The 15,445-nt window shown below is 32.6% G+C and overlaps 1 protein-coding gene across 4 annotated transcripts in view; it reads left to right on the top strand.

Moving 5' to 3' along the window:
- LRP1B (LDL receptor related protein 1B) overlaps nucleotides 1-15,445 on the top strand; it is a 2,479,914-nt gene that overhangs the window by 2,078,729 nt on the left and 385,740 nt on the right. For all 4 annotated transcript variants that reach the window (XM_074215080.1, XM_074215079.1, XM_074215078.1 and 1 more), the window contains exons 46-49: nucleotides 2,859-2,987; nucleotides 3,617-3,736; nucleotides 14,142-14,255; nucleotides 14,520-14,669. In XM_074215080.1, the coding sequence (XP_074071181.1) occupies nucleotides 2,859-2,987; nucleotides 3,617-3,736; nucleotides 14,142-14,255; nucleotides 14,520-14,669 (513 nt within the window). The remainder of the gene's footprint in view (nucleotides 1-2,858; nucleotides 2,988-3,616; nucleotides 3,737-14,141; nucleotides 14,256-14,519; nucleotides 14,670-15,445) is intronic.

Genomic DNA, 15,445 nt, shown 5'->3' with positions numbered 1-15,445 from the left:
GGGAGGCATCAACTTACCACTGAATATATATCAGAAGTTCATTGGCAATGCATTGGTTTGAACTTCATGTTATTTTCCCATATAAGCAAAACTATAAAAAGTGGTTAGATTTTCATTTTATTCCATGAAAGCTATTAATCTAAAATACATCTGAATGGTAATATTACTAGAAATATACAACCTATCAGGTCTCTCATGGCTCCAAAGGTTAACACAGTGCCTTAAATTTTACATGTCCCTGAATAGCAAGCTTTGAAAGCCAAGTGGTAAAATTATTTCAGTCTATGCTTTGAAAAATTTCCAATACCATCTTGTGACATTCTAGGCATCTGATACTGGCATCTGGTTATCTGGTCCTTGACTTAGGAAAGTGAGTAAGACTTATTCTCCTTAACTCTGGATTTCAATTATTCTGGTAAGACAAGATCTCCCAAAAGTGTTAGTGAAGTTTTTAAACTTTAAAAATGCACTGAAACTTTTTTGGGGCATTCAGAAATATGCCAAATTACTTTGATTCTGGTCTAAACATGATTCCTTACTATATATTGATTGTTTGTTCACTACCTCCAAAAGCTGTTGATTCTACCTACTTTGTTTCAAGTCCCTGCATTACTTTTTGACTTCTGAGAACTTATCAAATACAATTCCTGGACTAGATAAGTTCTATTATCCAGGTAGCTGACTCTGCCTTGAAGTATGTCTGTCACCACTTACAACAATACCAAAAGGTTTATTGGCCTCTTGCAAGCTGAAGACATATGATTAGTCAATACTGTCATATTATAATTGGCAGTGTTGGTTCTTTGAAGATTCATTCTGAGTTCTATCTGGAAAATGACATTAGTGTATCACCCTTCTTTATTCTGCCCCCTAAACCATCACCCTCAATCTTAACCATTATTAAAGTTAACCATAGTTAAGAGTTAGTTATTCTCTTTTGGTATTCAGGATTTTGGATAAAAAACTATTAGTTTAGGAATGAGTGTGAACTTGATAAAAGGCAGATATGGGAGACTAGAAATCTGAGTCAAGGAGGCAGGTACTATAGTGAAAAGTGAGGCAGTGGAAGTTGTGAAATCAATGAAGTTTATGAAAGTAAAGGTTGGAAAATCAGCTATTCCAGCTAATGTTCCTAAAGAGGTTTTAAGACTAAAATAGAAAGTATTTGGAAATACCTTCAGTGGTTACAGGCATGGGGTTTTCCCTGCGGATTAGCTGGACAATTGAGACCAACTTCCTAACCTAGCAGTAGCAGTTTTAGTTCTAGGGATAACAGTTTTAGTGTACTGATTTATCAAGATAGAAAACACTGAGAGGGATCAATGAAGGTTTTGGGCATTGTCTACTTCTATGCATGTCTACAAGGGTCACTCATAAATTAAATTCTGAGGTAGACAATTTTAAAGAGGTCCTGACTACCTCCGATTTTGGATGCTTCAATTTTTCTCCTTTAGTGATTTAATGATTCTGTCATTTCATCAATGTGATTACTTTCTCCTTGGTACAGTCTGTAACTCATTCACCCTTTCTCAATCTATGTGACTCTGGTTGATGTCTCATAAATAATCCAAAGAGGAGTTACCTATGAATTGGAGGCCTTTCTATAGGTCTGTGAACATTGTTTGGGTAGATGTGGAGCATCTGGTCTATCCAGTTGTTATTTTAATCACTCTTAATATATGTCCAGTCTATACTATTTTCTCATCTTTATATCTTGAATTAGACACACACACACAAAACTTCTTATGCACAAGTTATTGATTATAATATAGTGAAACGTATTATAATCATTATTTAAAAAACCCATACTCAAACAAAAACAACTTTAGGGCACCAAAATACATGAGCTTTCAAATGAGGTTGTATTATGTGTAATTAACAAAGTGCTTTCCTAGCTTTCTTCTTTAATCTTTATGTACCAATAATAATTTTGATGCTTTTATATAATTATTTTATACATAAAATTTTCAATTTATATCATTTATATAATTTATCATAAATATATAAATCCACATAATTTATATAATAAAGTATTATTATATACTTTTATATAGTTCTTTTTATGTTACATGATGCTTTGCAAATGTAATTTCATTTGATCTTTGTAATGACGATAATTAGTCAGTTAGCAAACATTACATATCTCCTATGTGTCAGATCCTGAGATAATTCCTGAGAGACTGATTCTTTTATTATCTCCACTTTACAGGTGAGGAGACTGAGGCATAAGTTCAGTGACTTGTCTAAGTTCACACAACTAGTAGGTGTCTGAGACTGGATTTGAATACAGAGCTTTTATCTCCACATTATATCACTTAGTGTAGTACTAAAGCCACAAGAGATAAGATCTAGCTTTTTTTAAATAATCACCATTGAGAATGATAAACACACTCAAATGTTCTATATTTCAGTCTCTTTACTTGCCAAATTTGGATGCCATTTGAATCTGTACTTTGTTACTGTTGTTCAGTTGTTTAGTCATGTCCAACTCTTCGTGATACTAAATGAGGTCTTCTTGACAAAGAGACCCATTTGCTATATCCTTCTCCAGTGGATAAAGGCAAATAGAGGTTAAGTGACTTGCCCAGGGTTACATAGCTAGTAAGTGTCTGATGTTTGATTTAAACTCCTATCTTCCTAACTTTAGACCCAGAACTCTGTGAACTGAACATGAATCTGTAGCATCATTCAAATGGTTTCCCCCCCTTTTCCTTAATGATTCATATAGTTAGCATATGGTTATTCAAATAAAACCTTGCAACTTCTTTATCCATGTGTACATAAACAATACTGATAAATTGGTATTTGTGACAACTGAAAAAATAATAGAGGGAAAATAATTTTTATTCTCATTCTAGCTAAGAATTCTTCTTGCAACATTTACTCTGAGTTTGAATGTGGGAATGGTGAGTGCATTGACTACCAGCTAACCTGTGATGGCATCGTACATTGTAAAGATAAATCTGATGAAAAACTTCTATACTGTGGTAAGTGTTTTAAATACATCTTTACTATTCAAATGAGATAATGTATGTAAGATGCCTATAAATCTTAAAGAACTATTATTCTAGTGATATTACTGATTCCTTTTCAAATAATTGTTTTCCACATGATTATTTTACTGTATTTTCTGAATTCATTCATGAAAATGGTTTACAAAGGTGAACATAGCCTTTGAGCATATTAAGATAGACTGTTATTACATGCACAATGTAAACTGATAAAGATACAAATGGATGAAAATAAAAAAATAAAAAAGTAGGTGTTCTGTATTGGAAGAACTTAGGACAAATCTTTTTTTGAATAAATGAATAAAAAAATGAACTGATAAGGCATTCTGTCATAAAAATTAAAATTATAATATTACCAGTTCATGAAATTAAGTAAATGTAAAAGAAATTGAAATGATTAAATTTTCCAATCATGTTTCTGTAAATTTGTAGTATTTGAACTTCGGAATTTTTAAAGCTTAAAATTTAAATAATACTATTAAGATTCTTCAAAAAGATTTTGTGTAGATCAAATGGGACAACATATGAATATATACTCTTAATACTCTAGGTAAATGTGAGTTACTTCTTTTTGTTTGTTTTATTTTTATAAATTTAATTAACAGAGAACAGAAGCTGCCGAAGAGGTTTTAAACATTGTTATAATCGCCGTTGTATTCCAAATAGCAAGTTATGTGATGGTGAAGATGATTGTGGGGATAATTCTGATGAACTAGAATGTAAAGGTAAATATGAGATGCCATTTTTATAGGTTCACAATTAAAAATATAATTTTTTATTTTACAATGGGAAGTTTGTTAAATCATATCTCTAATCAATCCTCTATCTTCTTTGTTGTACTATAAAATGTTGTTGCTCTTGATTTTTCCACATCTTAACTACTTATTAGATATTTTTCTTTAAATATTGCACAATCACTTAACACTCAGTATGTCTGCCACTCCTTCATCTTATCCCACTCACTATTTTTTTTTTTTGCAAGGCAATAGGATTAAGTGACTTGCCCAAGATCACATAGCTAGGTAATCCATAAGTGGCTGAGACTGGATTTGAACTCAGGTCCTCCTGACTCCATAGCCACTACTCTATGTACTTACTGAGCCACCTAGCTGCCCACACCTACACCCCACTCTAAACTGGGTCTTTATCATGACTTTCTACTTTTTGCTAATAGTCTCACAACCAATTTGTCATCCAGGTTCAAGAACTAGGAAAGATATTTGGGTTTATTGTATGTTTCTTCTATCATATCAACTATCCATTTCTATTCATTTTCCCATTGAAATGTCAAATAGACATTCCTACATTTTCATTCTGCTATTGTCATAGTCCAAACCCTTATCATTTCATTTCTATATTAATACAGTATTTTCCTTATTGGTATCCCTACCTCCTATCACTTCCTACTCTAGCATACAATTTCATCCAAATCAGTCATTAAAATCTGTCTTTATCATATCCAAATTTCTCACTCCAGAAATCTTAAAAATTCTGTATTGCCTGCAAGATAAATTCTGAACTCTTTAAGCTTGCTAGCATATGTCCTTTTATTATCTGCTGTCAACATAACTTCTAGTCTATTTGTCCACAACTCTAATACATATTTTCTGATATACTCCAGTCAAACTGTTCAGTTTGATTATGTTTTTTTCTATACAAAATATCCCATTTACTTTGTGCTTGTAAATATTTAGGAACTTGCTATCTGAAAAAAAAACTACTCATGACATACTTTTAAGTTTAATCCCTATTATTAAGATTTTCTTTATCACATTTCAAAAAATAATAAACCAAATTCTGAATTTTTTAAAAAATAAATTGTATTTTTCCAATTTACATACTTTGGTAGTTTTTTCAATATTCATCCATTTGCAAATTTATAAATTATACATTTTTCTACTACCTTCCCTTCTTTCCTCCCTCCTCTAAATAGTGAAACGTCTAGTAAAAGTTATACATTCATGTTTAACATTTCTATTTAATATATTTATCTCTTATTAATTTTGAATAAGAGGGGTTAGGACTAAGGGAAAAGAAAGAAAATTATGAGATAGGAAGAAAATTCTAGATGATTTTTAAAGTGAACACAATATACATTCAGATTCTGTGTATGGATTTTTGGGGGGCTTTGGTTTTTTTCCCCCTCTGTATGTGGATAGTATTGTCTATAACAGGTCTCCCAGGGTTGTCCTTGATCTCTGAACTGCTGCATCAATCAAAATTCATCAACTCACAATGATGTTGTTAATGTGTACAATGTTCTCTTCATTTTGTTCCCTTTGCTCAGCATCAAATCCTGTAATTCTTTCCATGCTTCTCTAAAGTCCAACACACATGGTTTTTTATAGAAAAATAGTACTCTGTAATATTCATATACTATATTGTACAGTCATTTCCCAATTGATGGATATTTCCTAAATTTCTGCTATGAATATTTTTGAACATGTGGGACTTCATTTTTTTATGATTTCTTTTGGATATAGGCCTAAATTGCTAGGTCAGATTAATTTTACTGCCCTTTGGCATAGTTCAAGGTTATTCTCCAGAATTGTTGGATCAGTTCACAACTCCACTAACAGTATATTGATGTCCCAGTTTTCCACATTTTCCTTTTTCTCATCTTAGCCAATCTGATAGACATGAGGCAGAACCTCATTTAATTTGCATTTCACTAATCAATAAGTATTTGGAGCATTTCTCCATATGATTATAAATTTATTTAATTTCTTTATTTGAAAACTCATTCATATCCTTTGACCATTTTTCAATTAGGGAATGTCAAGTTCTTGTTTTTGTAGTATTTGTCCTTTTCTGTGGTATTAATGGTCACAATGAAAATTTAGCAGACCAGTATGAGTTGACTCCCCCACATTTCTACATCTATCACTTCTTCCCTTATCTTCCTACTAAAGTCATATACTATATTTCCCCATGTAAAAGAAGAATCTTAATTTTGGGACCCCAAAATTGAAAAATAATGTATTACATAAAGTTATTGAACTCGAGTTTTATTCATTATGAAATTCAAGAACCTTCTGCTCTTAGCTTTCAGGCATCTTTTGGGCAAGTCTGGTACGTGAACGCATGCTTAGTCCATTCTGTTTCATGAACCTGAAGCACTATTTGCAATCAGACACTTCTTTTTCATCAGCATTTCTTCTGGCCTCCTGCCAAACCATTTTTGTAGACATAGGAATTCCACTTTCCCTTTGCTATTCCATGCATCTCTTTAACTCCCTCTCTAACTCAGGCCATTTGCCTGCCTTACCTCTCATGTCCTTCTGCTGGGGCATTTTCAGTAGGTTTTCTTCTTCCCATGGCCTCAGTTGGAGGAGGACCAGACTGACATTCAACAGCTCGATTTCCATTCATTTTTTTAGGTTTTTTGCAAGGCAAATGGGGTTAAGTGGCTTGCCCAAGACCACACAGCTAGGTTATTATTGAGTGTCTGAGACTGGATTTGAACCCAGGTACTCAAGACTCCAGGGCTGGTGCTTTGTCCACTGTACTACCTAGCTGCCCCTCCATTCACTTTTGCAAAATGGATCACTTTGAACTTGATTTCAGCATTGTACAAAGATAGTGGCAATGTACAGGTAACAAATGTGAAGCAATGAGTGTAAAGACAAGTGAGAAATAGTGGGAAATGCAAGTAAAAAATCTACAACCACTGTTTTTAGATCCCAAATTTTTTGAAAAAGGGGACATCTCATACATGGGGAAATATAATGCATACCTCTTCCCTCAACTCTCACTTCTTCCATTATATCTTCCCTCACTGCCCTACCCATTTTGAATCCCTCATTCCCTAAACTATCATTTTTCATGGCATTATTTTGGTATTTAGTCTGTAGTTGTTGACTGGGTCTGTAATTTCATTGATAGTGAATTCTCTGGTGAAAGAACTCCCTTATTTACTGAGCGGTAGAATCTTAGAGAATTGTCTAAAGTCTTTAGATCTTCCTGACTCTGAGACCAGTTCACTGTGCTATATTGCACAGTGAATATTGTCTTCTAATTTCTCCATTGATATATTTCACTTCTACAGCAAAATTATAAAATACTCCCTATAATAAAATAAATTAACGTATCTAAAACATTTCAAAAATCTTAAAGCACTTTATAAATGCTAGCATTTTATTATTATTATTAGTAGTAGTAGTAGTAATAGTAATAGTAGTAGTAGTAGTAGTAGTAGTAGTAGTAGTAGTAGTAGTAGTAGTAGTAGTAGTAGTATATCATGCCCTTGCTTTCTATCTTTAATCTCTCTGGTTACCAAGTCTATTGACTTGTAAATTGAAGTCATACAACAGATATATTGTTGACTGATTTAAAAGGTAATTTAATTTTCAAATATATTTATGAAGTTTTATTTGAAGAGTCATCTCTAGAGGTTGTATGTGTGTATATGAAATATGGAATCATTCTCTTTCTTTTCTTCTTTTTTTTCTAATATTTTAGAAAAAATGAAAGTTAATCTGAAAAGTGGAAAAATTCAATACTAAATCTGAGAAGAGTTTGATGGATAAGGGAAGGGTAGGGTAGGGAAAACAATTTCTTCCTCTATCTTTCCCCCCTCTTCCCTTTTTTGATGGTCTCTTACGTCTAAGATAGATTGATTCCTTCTGTGTGTGTCTGAGGGTCTTTAAAAAGAAATTTCATCTAATGATTCTGAAAATGCTATATGATTATTTGTCCTAAGCTCATTGGGTCTCAGTTTCCTTATCTGTAAAATGATCAGGTTGGGCTATTCTTTTCTAGATCTGTTGCTTTATGATGGACACATGGATGTTAGATGCTTCAGTCAAAGAAACCAAGTCCTCTTATCAGCAACTACCATATTTCCCTGAAAAAAAAAAATAAGGCCTAACAGGAAAATAAGCCCTCACATGATTTTTTTTCAGGATTCACATAATAAAGCCCACCTTGAAAATAAGCCACAATGCAACATATGATGGATGTAATGAATTATAAAATAATATAAATATGTAATTAAATATAAATAAATAATATTATTGACATTAATTCTTAAAATTCTTAGAATAAATGATAATGGAAATTATAATAAATATTTGTAAATACCCAAGTGGGAGGGCCTTTGGAGGAGAGGTAAAAATGCCTATGTAAAGAGTTTAACTCAAAACTTACTGACAAATGACCAATTGTACAGATTTAACACGGGAATAATGGGCTCATTTGGTAATTTCTGGATGAAAAGAAAGCCCCAGCTCTAATCTTCCCTAAGGGTAAGAAAGATAAGATTGGAAGTGATTCAGGAATTTATTTTCTTAAAACCTAAAAAGTCTGGTACACTCAAGCAGTTATAAGGAAGTAGGTTGATTTAATACTGATGCTTGTTTTGTGATGTGGCCAGAGAGGTCTGCTAGTCTGCATTTCTACCAGCACTCACTGTGCTAAAGACAAGAACTTCTTTGCAGAGACAAGAATGGATCAGATAATGAATCCTGCCAGAATGACTGACAGTCAACCCCAAGAATAAACCCTAATGCATAATATGGAGAGAAAATTAATATAAGACCAGGGTTTGTTTTCAGGGAAATACAATAATACAGCAGCATTGTTATCCTAAATTTCAAGTCCCTGACTTGATACGCTTAGGTATTACTCTATTTTTTTTGTGCCATATGTTTGATACTTAGAATTAGTATCTTCTTAGGAGCCTATTATAAGATTGAAAATATGAAATGAGTAGAACTATTAAGGGTATAATTTTAGGAAATACCTAATACTAGCACTCAAAATGGAAATTTTGTATGAAAATGAAAAAGAGCCCAAGGAGACAATATAGTTTAAGTAAGTAACCTAAAATCCTAGGGAATAACAAAGGGGGATGAAGTACTTATGACTCTGGGGAAAAAAAACCCAGAAAAGGGGCTAGCAAATTTATTGATTTATTTTTAAATGTAACTAGAGAAATGAGAAATTAAGGACCTAGAGATGTTATGTAAATTAAAAAAATAGATATTAATATAGGAAAATAATTATCCAAAGGAATATAAAGCAGTGATTAAGCTACCATAAAGAATCCTGAGGGGAAAAAAAGTTTAGTTAGAAAAATGGTTTATAAAAATCTATTTGTTTGAGATTGTAAACTGCATTGCAACAAATACTTATTGATTGGTTGACTGAGGTGAAATTGTTCCTAAAAGAATTAAAAATAATCACAAAAACTACTTTAATTTTTCCTAATGCCAATAAACAGAATTTAATAAAATAATAATTCAAATTAAATGATTTTTTTACCTTGATCCAGTGTATTTAATTGATATTTCTAATATAATTGCTGTTGTGAATATGAATAGCAAGACAGAACAATGAGAAAATCACAAATCATGTCTTTATTCTTCAATATGGTATATAATAATAGTATGTATAATAATGATAATATTAATAATGATATAATAATGACAATATTAATAGCAATGATAATATCTGGTTGCTAAAATGAAGCAGATTTTAGGTGTCAACATAGCATAACCTTGACTAGGCAAAGATCTCTGTTGTATATAATTAAAGTATTTTTAGAGGAATTAAAACAAATTTATATTCATTCCTGAGAACTAATACTTTAATCAAGACTGAAAAATCTCACTCAAAATAAAAAAAAACATTTATTTAGTTTTTTCCAACTCTGAGTCATTATGGTTTTTTTGTTTTAATGTTCAACTACCCATAATCCATTTTTCACATTTGCTTCCAGAAGCATATTTTCAAGATCCTGGTGGATAGGATTTGATTTAATCTCTGATAGTCTAGCTAGGCCACAAAGCTCAGACTCAATGGTGTTATGAAACAATATAAGTCAAGTACTAGAGAAAATTGGAGAATAGTCTCTGGAATCCAGCCCTTCCTTAATCCTATTCCTTGATCGTCTTTTTTTTCTGGAATAGTATATTTAGACCCTTTCCCTCAAACACACACAAACATACACATATACAAACACCCTCATAACAACTTATAATGTTTATCCTTCATTTTCAAAGAAGACCATGACATCAGGGAGATGGTGATGCCATGACAAGCACATGAATTGGATTTGAGTCAGTGGAGGAGGGGGTGGTGCTGTGCTAAGTCACCAGTCTCACTTTCTCCTCTGGAGCCATCTGGGTCAAGTGGCCTGATAGGAATCAGGATGACAGAAGATAGCCCCAGATGTGAAGCAATCAGAGTTAGATGACTTGCCCAAGGTCAAACAACTTATTAGAGTCAAGTGTCTAGGGTTGGATTTGAACTCCTTTCCTCCTGACTTCAAGCCCAGGACTCTCTCTACATCATCACCTAATTGCAGATACAGCAAAAGACAGGATTTTATAGAAGTTGCAGCATCATTTCTGTAGAATTCCCAGATGATAAAACTCTCTTTGCCAGTGATGAATGACTCATTCTCTCTGACCTTGTACAAAATAAGCCTATAAACACAAATTCCAATTAAAGTTTGATAGGATTTTGTAGGAATTTGTTTAATTGAAACCATTTATTTATCCATAAGATCAAGTGATTGCTGATTTTCTATCATTAATGTTATTTTTTTTATTAGTTCATTAGTCTAGAGAGTCAGACTTCAGGGTACAAAGGGATGTTAGAAAGCCTTATTTTCTGTCATTTGTCTGTTTATTGAAAATAATAAATATTTATCTCCCTTTTTGAGATTTTTTATGATTAAAATTATTGAGTATTAGTTGTCACATTACCTTGGGGATATCCAAGGAGTTTCTCAGAGATTTTGTGATACTTTAATTCTCTATGATTTATTTGAGTACACAGGTGACCAAAGACAGAAAAGGTACATATTAGTTCTTCTGATCCTCTTGTTGAAAAGAGTGTAAAGTGTTCCTCCTAGAAACTTAAATTTTCCTCTTATGTCACTCGAGTGTCTATGTATGGACTGGAGATTTAAATAATTTTTTAAAGACAGCTATATAAGAAGTTCAAACTGTTTTCTTAAGTTTATAACAAAACTGAAGGGTATTTCAAAGAGTGAGAACAACTGATTTGAAGAAAATGTGTGCTATTTTTTTGTTTTTTACAGTTTTACAAAAAATAATATATTTTTTGTTTTTTACAAGGAAATAGGGTTAATTGACTTGCCCAAGATCACACAGCTGCTATGTGCCTGCCAGCTAAATTATATTTTATTCCTTACCTATATTTTATTCAGACAAGCAGTGAAGAGCAGTGAGACAAAGATGGCAAGTTCTCTATTTCACAGAAAACAAGTGCTTAAATACCCCTCATTGTCCCTGGTTTCCCCCCAACTCTTTAAGTAGCCAATCAAACAGATGTTTATTGTCTTAGGCAAGTACTCCCATACAGTGGTGCAACAGTCTCTTAAACACAGCTAGGTAATTACTAAGTGTCTGAGGTTGGATTTGAACTCAGGTCCTCCTGACTCCAGGACTGGGGTTCTATCCACTGTGCTACCTAGCTGCCCCTACTTATTTTTGTTATAGACATTTCTATTTTGCAATGTGCATAGCAAAATGAGGTAAAAGAAATTTGATTTGAAATTAAAAGTAAAGATATATACTAGAGTAAATTAATTATGTAAATATTTTTTCATTTTTAGTCTTTCTTAGTCACAGACTGGCTGAGCATCACGACTTTGAGAAGATAAATTGTCATGGCTTATTTACAAGAATTATGTATAGATACACCAAGACAGCAGATAGAATATCTTTCTTATTTCAACAAATCATAATTGATTTGGGGGATAATTTACTGATGAGAAAAGGATCAGGAAAACATTGAATTAGTTAATTTTAATTCTCTTTTGTCATTTTGGATAACCATTCACATTCATTTCCATTCTTGATATAAATGTATATTCTCATTTGTTTTTTTCTTAGGATGACATATAGACTTTCTACCACACAATGTGGAAACAAAAATAGTGGGTTTTTTTCCTTTTCTCCATTTTCACTGTTTTGTACTTGAGGAAATTTAGTCACTAAGCTTCCTTATTCACTTGATAAATGAGAAATTCCATAGTCTTACTTCCTTGAAAATAACTGTTAGAAAGAAATCAATTTCACTATTAAACTGAGCAAAACAATGAGAGGATGACACAACACTTAGAAAAATATAACAAAGTGGGAGTCCCTTACTCAGTGTTTATCTTTGCTGTTTTCTCCAGCTGTGGACTTCTTTATTCTTGTTCTTTTTGATAAAGTAGGGGCCACTGTCACTATGATACCTCCCACTACCTTTGTTACTCCTCAGTTTTCCCCTAGATGTTATCTGCAATTCACACTTCACCTAAGGGATGAGGCATGGAGTGTTTATTGGACATGCTGATTCTAAGAATAAATAAATTAACAAATCACCAAATAAAAGAATGAATAAACAAACACATTATCACATTGACATTTCCCCCCTAGCTTCCTGAACTCCTGATCTACATACCACTTTTTTGGGCTCCTCAATGGAGCCCAACCCCAATGGTCCCTGCTGAATTTGTATGATTCCCTACTTTAGCTCTGATTTCTGAACCTCACTATTATATACTCAAACCCTGTCAGACCTATTCTCCATTGAAACCACTACTGGTATCATGTAGTTAGTAGGTCTCCATTCTCAATCCTGATGCTTTGTTCTTATAAGGAACAGCATGATATATGGTGGTTAGTTCATTAATGTTATTCATATTATGGTTCAAGTACATTATGGGTTAATTAGGCTCTTCTGAGTTAACTTGGAACCTAACTTCATGTGTTTCTGTGGGAAAATGCAGTTTTGAAACAGCTGATTTATTAATCAGCTTTTGGCACCCAGACTATTCATAAGTTGGGGGCTGCTTGCAAATAGCACACTCCAAAAAAAATATAGTTTTTTGTTATTATCTATAGTTTGGATTTTCCATCTGTTGTTCCCTTCCAAAAGAAATGAAAAAAACTATTTGAGCATAAACTCCCTTAAAATCAATAGATAGAATACTAGCAGAAGATTAATGTTAAAGAAGAGAGTGGTTACAATTACCTTGCTTTCTCAGAAACAAAAATAGTTTCAGAGACATATTCCCTTTTCTTTTTCAAACAATGCATTTATCTCTATTGGAAATGACAATTGTTTTGTATATTAAGATGATATTTTTAATGAGGTAAAAGTAAGATAATTACAATTGCAAATTGCATTTAAAACATTTATTCTAATCATCCTTTAAACACAAATAAAGATGCAATTTGAAGGTATAATAAAAGCAGCGTATTATAAAGTACAAGCAAATGGCAACACACCCTTGAGTAAAATTTGCATATTTAAGATAACATTTTAAAGCATTTGCAACTGATTCAGCTTCTACTGATGCAGCTTCTATTTATAATTAAGCTCTTTAAAATATCAACATTAGTACAAATGTTATTATTGAAAAAGCTCTTGCACATTAACTCACACTCAACATGTGAAAATTTGAATTTGGAACAGAGATCTCACTGAGGTTAATTTAACTTATGTAGCACTCCATGCACCTGTTCACAACATATTGCTAGAAAACAATTATGCAGTAATAGATGTGTAAGCAATCCACATAGGAATATTTGGTTAAGAATTACCTCTGTATTTTGAACCACTGTGAATAGCATCCCAATATAGAGAAGCTGGCTTTCCCTTCAATTTAGCAAGGATGTGGGTTTGTGTAAATGTTCACCATTAAGGTTAGGACATGCCAGATAAAGATATTTTGGTGTTTACAAGGTCATATAGTCTATACAAAGCTCAATAGTATGAGGGAACATGAAATAACATGTTCTGAGGGTACTTACCAGCTCACTCTCTGTGGTACCATTTCTAAGGGTATTAAAAAAGATTCTTTTTTTAATACCTAGGCTTAGAATGCCAAGAACACTGTAGACATTTGTGCTATGACCAGTGGGAAAACTAGTACATTCCAGAGTCTTGCAAAACATCTCTTAGTAGATGTAGGTTGAATTAAATTGAAATGAACTGAACACCAGAGCCAGGGTGAGTGAAGAATAGGGCACCATAATAGAGACAAGTGTGATTTATGCATTTGAGTACTTCTATCAAATTAATGTTTCATTAAAATTATTTTAATAAGCAATTCCAATATTTCTTTTGTACACATATGTGTACATATATTTTTTTTCTTTGTAGTTTCAACCTGTGCTACTATTGAGTTTCGCTGTGCAGATGGGACTTGCATTCCAAAATCAGCACGATGCAACCAGAACACTGATTGTGCAGATGCTTCAGATGAGAAGAACTGCAGTAAGACATGGAGATTCCTTACATTTTCTTTTCATGCTCAAGTATCCTTAACATTGTACTGAACCTTGTCCAGATTTGTACTGAAACCCCATCCAGAACTAATATGTAATTAACCCCTGTAGTGCAGGATAATTGCATATTTACTTCTGCAAGTGAAGTTACCTATTCTTTAACCTTGTGTTGGTGGCCTCAGCAGAAGGCTCATAATCCCTGCAAATGGAATATTTTACATGATTTTTTTCTCTCCTTTTGACTTCTTTCTAGGTAACACAGACTGCACACATTTCTATAAACTAGGAGTAAAAACCACCGGATTTATCCAGTGTAATTCCACTTCATTGTGTATACTGCCAGCATGGATATGTGATGGCTCTAATGACTGTGGAGACTATTCAGATGAATTAAAGTGCCCAGGTAATTGTGGAAAGAGAAACCATCTGAACTTGGAAGATTGAGAGTAGCTGTGCTGAAAGCTTAGCCTAAGTCTGTATATTCAAAGTTGAAATGCAAATTAAGAAGCAATGAAAAGTATCCATCTCATTTTACTTTTGCTATACTGTCTTATTCAGTGGTTATGTAAGAGATCACTAATAAAAACTTCAAATTATCCTCAAGAAGATTGCCCTCTCTTTAGATTCTTTAGTCTTCATTAGTCCTTAAAAATTAGCAATTGACACATGAAAATGATTAAATATAGAATTCTTAGTCTTTCTACAAAGATCTCCAGTTCCATTATGGAAGTTTTTTTGCTCATTTTGTTTGAGAGCTTAACTTATATGTCAGAAAAACCTAGCAAAACCCTATGCTTAATATTGCATTGTATAATGATATTAACTCTCAACTTGCAAACTTGCAGCTAAATATCACTCAAGAAAGTTTTACTTTATTTTGTTATATTTCCAATTTATAGATTTTGTGTTTGAGATGACTAAGGAAACCTGCCTAGAGATTAAATCTTTTTTTTCTTAATTTCTTGAAAAAACCAGGAACAGAACAAAGATCTTTCATCTCATAGTTTGGTGCTCTTTAGAAAGGAACAACAGTAGTAGTAACAATTAACATTTTTAAAGTCCTTTAAGATTTATAAAATATTAAAATATAAGAACACATTGTTTTGAGTACTGTTTTCTGTAGTGAATGTTTTGTCATCAAAAATTGTTCAGTCTTTCTTCCCTAGTCTTTCCTTTTGG

The sequence above is a fragment of the Macrotis lagotis genome, chromosome 1, assembly GCF_037893015.1.
Source record: "Macrotis lagotis isolate mMagLag1 chromosome 1, bilby.v1.9.chrom.fasta, whole genome shotgun sequence".
In the NCBI taxonomy this organism is placed as follows: domain Eukaryota; kingdom Metazoa; phylum Chordata; class Mammalia; order Peramelemorphia; family Peramelidae; genus Macrotis; species Macrotis lagotis.
This window is presented reverse-complemented; position numbering and strand designations above follow the sequence as displayed.